The sequence below is a fragment of the Calidris pugnax genome, unplaced genomic scaffold, assembly GCF_001431845.1.
Source record: "Calidris pugnax isolate Ruff unplaced genomic scaffold, ASM143184v1 scaffold220, whole genome shotgun sequence".
In the NCBI taxonomy this organism is placed as follows: Eukaryota; Metazoa; Chordata; class Aves; order Charadriiformes; family Scolopacidae; genus Calidris; species Calidris pugnax.
The window spans coordinates 1,136,286-1,149,795 of record NW_015090963.1 but is presented as its reverse complement, the minus strand read 5'-3'; the positions used below and the strand labels follow the sequence as shown (position 1 = coordinate 1,149,795).

Sequence of the window (13,510 nt, the reverse complement as noted above, 5' to 3'; positions counted from 1 at the left end):
CGGAGAGGGCAGGAGGGTGTTTGGCTCTGGGTCCGTGGAGCAGCTGTCTGCAGGGAAAGCCGCCCAGATATTCGGGAACTGCTCAAAGATTAAAATCCAGCCTGTAGCAAGACTTGTTGCAACTTCCCACCCCTCTTCCCAAGAGAAAGTGAAAGCCACGGGCTAGAAAGATAAATAGGCAGCGTGGAGCACCAGCAGCAGAGCGCAGGGAAGCCGTGCAGAGCTCACCTCTCCTGCCCGGAGCAACGTCACCTCCAGCCCCATCCTCTGCCAGACTCAGAAGCAAAATGCAGCGGCTGCACCTCCTCTGCCTCAGCCTCCTGGTCCTGGGATGTATCCTGAATGGTAAGAGGGAACCCTTCAGGCTGCCTTTCTTGTGGAAGGGAGAGGATCCAGTTTCTTACTCTCTTTTCTGTTTCTAATAGACATTTAGAGGGATTCATGGCTGGGGCTCCGTCACGGCCCTCCTGTGTCCTCTGCTTGTAACTTATCCCAGAGGGACTCTGACCTGCCCAAAGTCCAGGCAGGAGCCTGCAGAGCATTGAGGCTGGAAAGTTGTGCTTGGTAAAGGCCGTGGAGCAATCCTGCCTCCCAGTGCCCTAGCCCAGCCTGTGCACACCCATTCGTCCCAGCACACCATCCCTGGCACCCTTTGGTGTGGGGCAACCTGAGGGGAAAGTGGCAGAGCTGGGAGTGGGATGGAAGGTGGGTGTTAGGGAAGAGTTTGTGTTTGAGGGGCTGCAGGTGTTGGACACGGGCTTTGCACAGGTCACAGCTGTCTGGGTGGGTGACACCAGGCCCTCTGTGGAGAGCTGGGGGTCACAGATGCCTTGAGGTGTTGTACCACACTGTGCTACCTGGGGTTACAGGCACCCCTGGGCACTGCCAGACTGGATGGGCATTAACAGTGAACACAGCATTTGCCTGGAGGGTGACCGAGGTCCCCTCTCCTACTGCAGCATCCTGAAGTAAAGCATCCTGTCCTGCTTTGCTTGCTGCTGGCGCTGGCCCTGGGGGTGCAGGAGGGACCCAGGCATGCAGAAGGGTGGCCTTCTGCCAATCTGCTGTTTCTCATCTCCTTTGATTTCTGTCAGAAGGAGGCAAAGGGCTCCTGGCACCAGGGTGTGGGAGCAATAAAGCTGCTGGCTGCATGTGCAGCCGGGCCAGTGTGCGAGAACGTCGCTGGTGGCACCATCCTGCCCTGCTCCTCCGGGGTGGCCTCGCAGCCCCTTCTCCCTCAGGGGAGGCTGGGTGAAGGCACAGCTGACCCCTGGAGAGCATCCTCAGCCTACATGGTGTGTTCCTCCTCCAGTGCACGGCGGGAACAACGTCCTTGACTGCTGCCTGCGGACGAGCGAGACGCCCATCCCGCGGCGGATAGTGCAGGACTACCGGCTCCAGCTGGTGCAGGATGGCTGCAACATCCCGGCTGCTGTGTAAGAGCCCCAGGGTGGTGATGGCTGAGGGACAAGAGCCCCTGGCTGGTGATGGCCAAGGGATGGACCCCACGGGAGGGCAGGGGCGGAGGCAGAGCAGGGTGGAGGAGGGATGTTGAGCCGCATTTGGGGCGGAGGGAATAGAGAGGGTTGTGGAGGAGACCCTGGAGATCAGAGGATCAATCAGAGCAGGACTTGCCAGGAGGGGAAAACCTGGGACAAAAGTCAGGGAAGAAAGTCATCCCAAGGTAGAGTTGGAGGAGTGCAGTGGTTGAGAGCTGAGCTGTGCTTGAAGATCCCTGGAGTGTCCTGTTCATTTATTTTTTTTTGTCCCATGGACCTGGCAGGTTCATCACCACAAAGGGCAAACGTCTCTGTGCCCCGCTCCAAGCCCCATGGGTGATTCACCTCCGAGAGAAGCTGGATGCCATCTCTGCCAGGAAGGTAAGAGCCATTCCTGTTCTTAGCTGGGAATGGGGGCAGCAAAATCCCTCTGCTCCAGTTCTGCCCTGCAAGCTTGGAGCTTGCAACTTGCACATCTTCATGGGGAGGGCTTGTAGTGAGTTTGATGGGTGCTTTGCAAGCCTAGCTAGGTCCCCACTTCACCATCATGGCTTGGCCAAGAGAGGTGACCCCTTGGTGACCACCTCGACCATGTGGAAGAGACGCTGGGGAGGCTCCTGCTCCAAAGATCACACTCATCACAGCTTGGTTTTTCACTTTCTCAGGCCAAAGCCCAAGGCAAGTAGTCTCCAAAGAAACCCATAGCTGGCCCCAGAGCCTGGAGCGGGGCTGGCTCCCAGCTGTGAATCTGAACCAAATGGAGCTGACCTGCTTCCACCTTCAGCCACAAGGCCAACCCTCCTTGGGACTTGTGCCAGTGCACAGAGCTGGGCAAAGTCCTGTCTGTTCTCTCTTCTTCCCTCTCTCTCTGGTGGGATCCAGCAACCTGCATCAGGCTGAGCCAGGGCTGCTGGACCAGAACCTTTGCAGCCTGGAAGCCAGTTGATGGACTGTCCTGGGAGACAAGTTTGGGGGGGGCGGGGGGTTATCTCAGCCTTCCCTTGCAACAGCTGTGATCTCCAGCACCAGTCTGGTCCCTTTGGTTTCCAGCATCAGCCCCCAAACTTCTGCAGTCCTTCTGCATCCTTGGCTGCCAGGACAGAACAGTGTGGGGATGGAGTGGAGGAATGGGGATGTTCCTTGCTGGCCATGTACTCTGCTGCTCCCCCACTGAGCCCAACATAGATGTTCCCAGGCAGAGCATGGCCTCTCTCTTGCCCTGACTTCCCTGCACTGTTTCTCCTCCTGCCTTTCCTTACCTGGGTAGAAATGTGGCGGTGGCAGAGTGGGCAGTGATGTTGCACTCCTCAGGGACATTGCCCCTGTTCTTGGTCCCCCCGGACTGCCACTGTGCTCACAGCCTGGGCTTTGGGATGCATGAGCAGTGTTTGTTTCACTCTCAGGTATTTGCTGCTAGATCTGTTTGATGAAACAATTATGTGTGTCAGCTGCTTCTTTTCTTTCTTTTTTTTTTTATCATGCTGTGATTTTGTTAAATAAAAAGAAAAAAGCAGTGGGTGGTTGACCTGTCTTGTGTTTGAACCCAATGGGCAGCCTGGAGCATGGGGCACACAGCCAAGGAGGGGCATAAAGTGGTTTTCATGGGGGTGAAGGACACATTCTACAGCAGCTGGGCTGCAGGTGTCTTCTGGGGGGTCTCAGGACTGTGGTGAGGTGGACACCCTGCTCTGCGCTGCTTGGCTAGGCTGCCAGAGCATGTCCTCAGGGGGTTGTATGGCAGAGATGGGGTGGGAGAGACCATGCCAGTGTTGCACCACCCAGCTCAAACCACTCTCAGCCCCACTGGTGAGGCCGCCAGGCTGGAGCTCCACAGTTCTCAGCTCCCACAAGAGCGTAGGATGTGGATGAAGAGCTGTGGTAACAGGAGCTTTGTCCTTGCAATGAAGGGAAAACGGGACACAGCGTGGCCAGTCAGGACTGGTAGTTGGCACCGGGGTGCTTGCTTGCAGCTGGGCTGCAGGGGAAGAGAAAGAGCTTTTGGGGAAATGGAGGCAGGTGAAGACAACTGCTCCTGGACATGTCTGTGGGCAGTCCACCATCTCCTGCCCCTCATCACCAATGAGCTGGGAATCCCTGGCCAGTTTCCTCTCAAGCCTTGGGTCTCCTGGGACTGTGCACTGGTCTTGCTGCCCCAAAGCAGCAGTTGGTCCCTTCCAACTCTAAAATTCAGTGAAATTCAGTTAACATGCTCTAGCTCTAGGCAATCCTGCTTCAGCAGGGGAGTTGGACTAGATGATCTCTATGGTCCCTTCCAACTCTAAAATTCAGTGAAATTCAGTGAAAGTACCTTGATGCATTCCCTTGGGAACTGCTCTTTTGCCCACACCATGCAATATCTATACAAAACCTTCCCGTTTGGGTGAAACATGGGTTGAACATACATAGGTGGGGTTTGCATGGTCAACAGCCAGGCGCCATGTTCTCCTTCTAAAGACCACTGTCTTAAACATGACTGTCCACACGGTTAAGTTATTTGCACTGTCTCTGGCTAGGTTCTTGTGCCAGCCAGCAAGCCTGGGCACAGGCTGGGAGTGAGATGGCTCAGGGACTGTTCCTGAAGGCAAGAGATGGCATCCCTGGTGGTGCAGCGGCTGGATTGTGCAAGCCAGGGGATGTGCAGGCACCTGATGGCTTTTGCTGAGACATGTTGAACACGAGCTTAACCCTGGCCTTTTTGTACCCCTAGTCTGGTGGCTCCCTTGGTTGGCGGCTGGGGTTTCTGTTTCAGGTGTTCCCCCCTCTGGGGGTCCTCTCCTCCCTGGTACCTGTGCACTGACAGTGGTCCTGGGTTTGGCTGTTTCTTGGTGTGACTTTCCCAGAGCGCTAGCTCATGTCCCAGCTCATTAACTATAGTGACAGCCCCAGCAATACAATCCCGAGGTGGAGGAGGCAGAGGAGGAAGGGAGGTATGGGAAGAGAGGCCAAGACAAACAGCGGGAGTGGGAAAGGATAAATGGTGCTTGCTTGGGCAGAAGCCTTCCTGCTGCTCGCTTGGTGACCCACGGGGGGGCCATGGCTGGGGAGGAGGGGGATGCTCAGCGTGGAACTGCACCTGGGTTGAACTGCTGCAGCTGATTCAGGTCCCTGAGAGGGACAGGGGCTGCAGGAGAGGCTCAGCCTGTGGTGGGTCAGGTTCATTCTTGGCTGCAGGCGACCCTGACAAGGAGCCTCTGTGGTATTCTGGCCCCGTTCCTTGGAAAGCTGGGGGAGAAGAGGCTTGCAGTGATCTCTTAGATGTTGAAAGCCGGCTTATCTGTTTCCATCAGGGTTTGAGGAACGGCTTGTAAAAGAGCGGATGCTGCCGTTCATCACAGATCCTTGCCAAGTCCTTGTCTTCTATGGGTCTCAAGGATGTGGTGAGCCAGGCCTCAGCTCTGGCAGCAGGCTGCCCTTACCCCACAGTGAAGGACAGGAGGAGATGGTGTACTGGGCCAGGTATGTGGTCCTGGCTGGCTGTCCCTCCTCCAGCCCTGCGGCAGCTGTCCCTACTCCAGAGCCTAACTCTTGGAAATCTGTCAAAAAACAGCCGGGTTCAGTGCTTGGTAAACTAAGGAGTTTTTCTGATACAAAATGTCAACGATCTCTTTAGAGGGAAGCAGCCACTTTCCTTGGAGAAGGCAGCTCGTCGTTGCCATGCCAAAAACCTCGGGTCCCGGCAAAGAGCTGGATTCAGTGAAAAATGTTGTGTGTCCTCCCATTTCTCTGTCCCCAGCTGTCCCCTTCCTGCTCCTTGTTTACCGTCACTGCACTCGCAGGGGCTGGCGGGGCAGGATGGGGATCTGCTAATGGATGGTGCAGACGTGCCCTCAGTAGATCAGGGGGGCTAAGTGCAGGGATCACTTTGGTGTGAGGAGGTCTGGAGCATCGGTTGAATCACCTGCAGTCCTTTACCCACATTTGGGACACCTATTTCACACGTCATGGAATAACAAGGTGTTATAACTGAAGAGCTTTCCTAGAGGGCTAAGAAAACAGCCCCTCTCCTCACGACTGTACACAAGAACAGGAGAGAAAGGCAAGGCTCCATCTGTGCAAGGAAACTGAGCATGCTTTGGGTTGTTCTCTAGCTGTCAGGTCTCATAGCTCTCAGATCATGAGAGCTCTCAGATCATGAGAGCATTCTGGTCTCTCCCAGGCATGGTGAAAGCTGTCTTAGAGGCTTCCCAGGAGGCACTCAAGGGGCAGAAGGCACAGCAGGCACAATCTGCTGCAGTCTCAGGGCCTGACCTGGCATGGACATTCCCAGCCAGGAGGTAGGATTGAAGGTCCATAACGAAAACACTCGTCTGCTTCTCTATAGCAAAAGGAAAATGCTACGCTGGTCTCATTTGGTGCTGTAATACCCCTTTCAAGGGCTTTACTGGAACTGGTTCTGTCCCCTGCCTCCAAAGAGGTTGTGTATGGGGGCTTTTTCTGTCACCAACATTCCCCCTGTGTTGCACATGTTGCTCCTGAAGGGACCAGGGAGGGCTGCACCTCCACCCACAGGCAAGATGAGCATCTCCATGGGGGTAAAAAGCTACTCTCCCTTTTTCAGCCCTCACATGGCCTTTTCACATTGCTCCCTGGTGCAGAGGAGTCCATGGGAACTGTGAGTATGTCATAGGCATGTTTACCAGTGCAAGGACCATCTGTCTGGTGGTTGCCTCTGCTTGATGCCAAGGCAAGGGGTTGCTCTCCATGGGCACAGCTCCCTTGACACTAGCTCTGGACCTGGCTGGCAGGGGCTCAGGGACCTGCTCAGATTTTTGTGAGGAGATGGGACATGTGGACCATTGGGAAGGGTGAGAACCTAGGTGAGGAAAAGCCCCTTCAGTCTTCTCCTGATGCGTTGTTTGCTCTTGCCTAAACAATAACATGTGCGGGTAAGGGAGAGAGGATCCAGGCCTGGCAACTCTCCTCCCCAGGTCCCTGCTTGCTTCCCTTTCATTCCCAGTATGTCATCACCAGTGCTGCTTGTCCAGACACTTTCTGATGAGATTTGTCCTGTGGGAAGATGCCAGCAGCCTTGACCAGACTGTGGGGCCCTGAGCATGAGTTGATGCCATCCCTGCCACCCTCCTCCTGCAGCTGGACTCTCCCTGGTGGTATTGTCCAACCTGCACCACCTCCACAGTCTTGCTTCTTGGGTCTCATCTCCAGGCCATGGACCTGTTGGAACAGGTCCAGCAGGAGGCCACTGAAATGATCACAGGGCTGGAGCACATCTTCTATGAAGACAGGCTGAGAGAGCTGGGGTTGTTCAGCCTGCAGAAGAGAAGGGTCCGGGGACACCTTATAGCGGCCTTCGTGTATCTGAGGGGAGCCTACAAGAGAGCTGGAGAGGGTCTCTTTGTCAGGAAGTGTAGCGACAGGATGAGGGGTAATGGTTTTAAATTGAAAGAGAAGAGATTTAGATTAGATACTAGAAAGAAATTCTTTACTGTGAGGGTGGTGAAGCACTGGAATGGGTTGCCCAGAGAAGCTGTGGCTGCCCCATCCCTGGAGGTGTTGAAGGCCAGGCTGGATGGGGCTTTGAACAACCTGCTGTAGTGAGAAGTTTCCCTGCCCACGGCAGGGGGGTTGGAACTCAATGATCTTTAAGGTCCCTTCCAACTCTAACCATTCTATGATTCTATGATTCTATGACTGGAGCAGGGGACCAGGCTGTTTTTCCTGGCCTGGGTCCCTGGAGTCAAACTGAGTCCAGGAGTTGTCGGATCTGGTGACTGTTGTGCCCACACAGGGCTCTCCTCAGTGCTTTTGTAAGCTGCAGGGACTACAGGTCATTGCAGCGTCAGCTCAGCCACCAGCCAGGTGCACCCTTGCCCAGGTCCCAGGGGTCAGAGCACCCTTTGGAAAGGGAGGGGGCACCCATCCTCTCTGTCCTCAGATGCACTCATCTTCTCTTTACGCACAGTAGCAGTAAAAACTGGAGATTAAAGAGAAAACCAGGAGGACAAGCAAATACGAGACTTGTCCTGCTGCCAGAAGTCTCTGGAAAGTACCTTCCCCATTACCCATCCCTCTCAATGAACCGGTAGGCAGTGATGGAAGGCGTAATGCCATTTATGTGGCACTCCCCACCTTTCCCTCCTGATTTCCCGCTTAGCTGTGCATTTAGGGATGGTTTTCTCTGCTCCTCGTGGTGTGACCCCTGGGCAGCAGGCTGGAGGGGTCTCCCTCCTTTTCTCCATTGCTCTGCAACCACAGCAGAATGCCATGGCTGCATGGCAAAACACAGCTGGGTCTGTTGGAGATTGAGGTGAGGTGGCACCACCCGGCACAGACTGCAAGGATGGGGCTTGGAAGGGACTAATGAAGACCTGGGAGCTCCCTGAGCTCTGCTTGGGAGCAGACGGTAGGGATAAACATGGGGCAAGAACTGGGCAAAGACAGCAGCAAAGAAGAGACGATTCTGGACCACCTCATGGATTTGGGAAATTGATGTGCAGCCTGAGGCTGGCTGGGATGCATTAAACCCATAAGCATGAAAAACCTTTCCTTGTCTAGGGTGGAAAGGGAGAGCCAGAAGACTTCTAGCCATAAGGCAGACTCAGAGGCTCTTCCTGTCATCCTTGTTTAGCTCTATCACGTGAAAACCTCTAATCTTGGAGTCTCCCTGCCCCTCTGTCTGTTTGACCCCATGCTGCCTAGTTTTCTGCCCATTTTCTTTGTACCTTTCTGCCCCAGGCTTTACCTGAGTGTTGGCTATTCTGTGTCCATCCAGAGGGATTTGGCATCTCTGTTCTGTCACCACAGATGTGCCAGGTGTGGTACGGCTGCTCGGCTTGGGAGAATCACCCTCTCCAGCCTTTGGTATGCCTCCTCCACAAACACATCTCACTCTTCTCTGCTTTCCCACAGAAAGCAATATTTTCTTTCTTGCAGATGTTTTGGCTGGGAAAACCCCTTCTCTGCTGTGCACTGACTGTCCCCAAACTGCAAGGACACAACTGTGTTTACATGCATGTTCCTTAATTTTGTTTAAATTATTAAGCCATGACTTTCTCTGGGAGGAGAGAAAAACTGAAAAGCAGCACTTATTAGCAGGAGCCTTGTGGGCTGCTGAGGTGGTCTTTGGTGAAGAATTCAAGTGCTTTCCTTGAAAGGCCCTGCAATTTGTACTTTCCCACCTTTTATTTAGTTGACATGGCTTCTGGAAAGGCACCAGTCAGCATTTACAGTGATGGATGACAGCCACTGCATTGCAAAGAACAAAAGCAGAAGTGTCCTGGATACGCTAGAGATACAGATTTGTCCTCTTCTCACAGTGCTTAGTTTCATTTCCCAGCTACTGCGCAATGCTCCAGCATCCTCCTCTGCCCCTGCCAAGGCCAGCTACCCCAGGGAATTCCCGGTGTCAGAGCCTGCAGGGCTGTGGGTTTCATTGCCCGCCTGGAGAGAAAGCAGGGCTGAACTCCTCTGGGCTGATCCCTGCTGCTCCCGAAGGCTGCATCCCTGCTGTGAAACGGCTTTTTTTGGGTGAGCCTTTGGGATTCGGTGGGACTGGGCAAGGGCGGTAGGTCCTGGAGGCGCTGGTCCTCAGCTCTGCACTTCCCACCTGGGGCAGGGAGGCTCTGCCCTGCGAGCGTGGCATCACCCGGTGCCTCAGCACAGGCACCAGGAGCAGTAGATATTTTGCAACGTGAGAGGGGATGGTAGGAAGAAAGCTCTCCCTCTGCCTTGGCCCGGTTTCAAGCCGAACCACTCGCTAGCCCTGCTGCTAGCGAATCCAGTGCAGGTGGCTGGTTGCAAAAATTAGCATCTCCTGGCATGCTCGCGTTTAAAACTGTGTTAGTGCAGACTAAAGCAAAAAATCACCACAAAGAAGCCATTTGTGAGTCAGCCTCATAGCAAGAGGTGCTCAGATCTCCAGCCCAACTTGGCAGCTGGTGCAGTGGTAATGAATGGGAGAAACAGGGGCTGTGTTGTGGCTGTTGGGATGAGGACAAGTGGGTTTGCTTGCCACTGCATCCAGGCTCTGTCCCCTTCCGTCCCATCAGGGACTACTGTTTTAATTTATAGAATCGTAGAATGGTTTAGATTGGAAAAGGCCTTAAAGGTCATTGAGTTCCAACCCCCCTGCCATGGGCAGGGACACCTCCAACTGGCTCAGGGGCTCAAAGCCCCATCCAGCCTGGCCTTCAACACCTCCAGGGATGGAGCATCCACAACTTCCCTGGGCAACCTGTTCCAGTGCCTCACCACCCTCATAGTGAAAAATTTCTTCCTGGTATCTAATCTAAATCTACCCTTTTCCAATCTGAAGCCACCACTTCTTGTCCCATCACTACATGCCCTTCTAAAAATTCCATCCCCATCTCTCCTCTAGGCCCCCTGGAAGGCTGCTATAAGGTCTCCTCAGAACCATCTCTTTTCCAGGCTGAACAACCTGAACTCTCTTGGTCTGTCTTCCTAGGAGAGGTGCTCCAGCCCTATAATTATCACTGTGGTCCAAATTTATCTCTGAGCTTTGTTCAGTGAGGATTTTGGGCATCCCTCATGAGTGACCCTGTAATGCAGGAGTTAGTTAAGTCAGTCTTGGCAGGAAAGGTGATCCCAGATGGGACAAGTGGGCTCTGGAAAGGTGTACACCCACTTGGGAGCATTGTGGGCAGCAACGGTGAGTTTAATCAGAGGTCTGGATGGCCTGGCTTCCAAGCACAGGCTGAAAGAACTTGGGTTTACCCTGATTCCAGGAATGGATGAGATGGTCCCCTAGTGCATGGAAGGATGCTGCAAAGAGAAAGTGAAAAAAGTACTCTCTGAGTTTACTTCTCATAGGTCAAGAAACCACAAGGTTCCTTGGGGTCAGACTTCAGGGGGAAATTCCATTTAGCAGGAAGGAGCAGCTGAAGAAATGCTATATCTCCACTGCTGGAGATTTTTATGGTTAGAGCAGTGTTTGTCAGAAAGCTGTGTAAGTAGTACTGACCCTGGCTTAGCGCAGGATGGATTAGATGATCTGGGACAGTCCTTCCAAATCCTTTTTTCCCCCTGTTATTCTGGTCTACCAGGTTTCTAGTGGGTGAGGTGGACTTCCTCTGCCTTAAGCTGTTCCTCTGAGGCTGGATGAAACCACAGTGACCATGACCCTGGAACCTCTCTAGAAGGTGGAATTGGGAGGATGGAATCACACTCTCTTTTCCCTACTCATTTTTCTGGTGCTTGATGTGAGGCGGCCCATGGCTACAAAAAACCTTTGTCCTTGGTTGCAAATCCAGGATCTGACCTGCTGCCCATGCGATGAAGGTGTCTGTGTAGCATGGGGAGAGATTGGCAAACTGGGCTGAAGGAAGCAGATCTTGTGTTGCATTCATGAGCTCTCTTTGAAGCCGAGCAGGTTGGGCAGTCGCTAATAGTAGAGTGTGAACCATCAGCGATGAAAAACAACATCCTTGCTGTCACCATCTGGGCCACATGCTAGCGTGCTCCTGGCAACGGCCGTGGCGGCCTTGGCTCTGTTTTATCAGGATACTTTGAGTTTGGATTTGAGAAAAAATGAAAGCAACCCAAAGAGAGAAAAGAAAGGAGCTCTTCAGGGTGAATGTGTAGCCAGAGTTTAACATCAAATGCTTTCCGAAAGCAGCTGTGGAGCCTTGCTCCGAGATAAATAAAGGCTGGTTTGAGGCTGGAGAGCTAGCTGGCAGGACACACTGTTCCCATCTTGCCAAATGCTTCCCGGACCACCTGTCCTTGCAGGTCTGTGTTCCCCGCAGAGCTGCCAGGAGCTGCCCTGGTGTCCCATGCTCCGGTGGAGCGGCTGGGTCTGTCGCCAGGATCCTGATGCTCAGCCCAGGCTTGGAACAGGGGCATGGCTCGGGGTGATATTGAGGGGTCCTTTCTCTCTCTGGAGAGCTCAGAGAGCTGGAGACCCTTCCACCTGGTGCTTTATCCTCATCCTTGTGGGGGTTTTAAGGATTTTTGAGTGGGAGGCGGCGGTGAGAGTTTGGCTGCAGGAGATGTGTTCTGCTGGGCCCCCTGGGTAGTACCAACTGGAGGCTGTGGTTTTGGGTCAGTGCAAGGTCTGAAGCATCTGAGTCAAGGGAATTTTAACCAAAGTGGGCCTTAAAGTGTCTGTGCTCAGTGCTTTAACAGGAGGAAGGGCTCAAGCAGAAAACATCTGGAACAAGATCAGAAGCCAGACGCGCTCCTAAACAAAGGAGATACATGGCCTTGGAGGGGAAAACAGACATGTAAATGGAGACGGAGGGGGCCAACAACAGGTTGGGTTTCTCTGAATCTCATTTGTTTTCCTTGTGCTGCAACTGTCTAAAGTAAATGCTGGGGGGCTGTGGTGTGCCAGAACACGCCGGGGCCATTCATCATGGGCTGTGCTGGCAGTTGGGACAAGTCCATGACGAGCAGAAGCTTTCAGCTATCCAGAGGGGCTCTGACTCGTTTGCATTGAGTTTTGAGGCTGCAGCCTTTCCCATACTGCATGCAGGCATATGCAGAAAGAGAACAATTTCTTTCAGCAGGGCATTAACCCCTGAAAATGTGACCCTGAGGTGCTTTTCTACAAGGGCTCTGGCTGGGCTTCAGGAGGGTCATTGCTCTCTCTTCTCCCAGAACCCCTTCAGCAGAGTCTGGGAAGGAATGCCTCCTTGTCCGGATCTCGCCCCCCGTAGGTCTTTTTTGGTTGCACTCACACAAGCCTTCTGGGTCAGTTCTTTCCAGTCTGGACAGTCCCAATCCACTCACCATTGCTTCTTCTTTTCCAGAAGCTTCTCTCCTGTTCTGGACAGTGTGTCTGAAGCTGGAGGGCAGGTAGTTCTTCAATGATTCAATATAGACCTGCTACTAAGGGCTTTCTCTGGAAGCCAGGAGATCGAGCCTGTGTACAGCTCTGGTGTGAATGGAGTCTGCAGCTCCATGACACAGGGCCACCAGGGAAAACACAGGCAGAGTCAAATGTAGAAATTCCCAGGTGATCCCTTTTCTCAGCTGCTTGCAAAGGGAGCTGGAGGAGGCCATAGTGGCTGGGTCTTTGGGGGCTTCCCCATGGAGCAGGTCTGTGCTGCCCCAGGGGCAACATCTTCCTTCCCAGCCTTCCTGCGGGATGCTTCTGTCCAAGGACTTCCAGGGAGAGGATGACCACAGCCAGGAAAAAGCCATCAAAGAGAGTAAATCTGGAGTTTGCGGGGGTAGAGCCACCAAGAGGGCAATAGAGCAGGGCAGCATAGAGCAGGGGAGCTGGGGAAGTCTCTGGAGCAAGTAAGATATACCAGGTTGGTATTCCTACCAGGGCAGAGCAGCACAGAGTGGAAAGTCCCTGGCTGTTTCTTCTGTGTCTGATAAGGCAGACTGGCTCCATGCCCTGCCAAGGAAGGACCTGCTTGTGGATCCTTGTTTACGGGAAATGGAGGGGAGAGTTGGAAGGATAGCAGTCAGAGAGATGGGAAAAGGAAAGGCAGCCAGATCCTTCCTTCATGCTGCTCCATGCACAGCCACCGTGTTAGCCTGACCCCTAAATTTTTGGGAGGTCCTGGGTAACAGGTCCAGGACTTCTCATCTGCAGTCTGGGAGTATAACACTGGGGCCTGCTAAGTCCCTGAGCTCCCCTCCCTTCTCCTAATGCTACCACAGTCCCCTTAGAAGTGCACTGGTCCCCACCACTGGAAACCCTGAAGGTCTATTAAAGCCTCCTTCTACTTCAGGCAGGCTGACCCAGGAACCTTCCTCACTTTTGGTTTGAAACACACTGCTCCCAGCCCATGACAGCACTGCCAGGGCCAACCCAATTGCCCCTGTGCTAATGTTGTCCCTGGGCCTGACAAGACAAGTGTCCATCCCCGAAATGACAAGGTTGCAAGTTTAAAGTAAAGGGGACTGCCATTTTCACACCCTCTGTAGATAAGCCATGGAAACGTGCAGCACAGGGTGCTGGAGGGGCTCAGCCAGGGGCTGGATAAACCCATCACAGGTGGGTGCACATGGGTACCACGCAAGCCCCACCTGGGGAAACTCCAGTGTTAACGACTCCTGGGTGCTGGTAGGGCTTGGCG

General features: G+C 53.7%; 1 protein-coding gene across 1 annotated transcript; it reads left to right on the top strand.

Moving 5' to 3' along the window:
* The first annotated feature begins 212 nt into the window (after positions 1-212).
* CCL19 (chemokine (C-C motif) ligand 19) lies at positions 213-3,015 on the top strand. Its single transcript, XM_014952482.1, has 4 exons — positions 213-345; positions 1,313-1,436; positions 1,784-1,880; positions 2,165-3,015. The coding sequence occupies exons 1-4, from the start codon at positions 288-290 to the stop codon at positions 2,183-2,185; spliced, it is 300 nt and encodes a 99-aa protein (XP_014807968.1). The 5' UTR covers positions 213-287; the 3' UTR covers positions 2,186-3,015.
* The last annotated feature ends 10,495 nt before the right edge of the window (positions 3,016-13,510 follow it).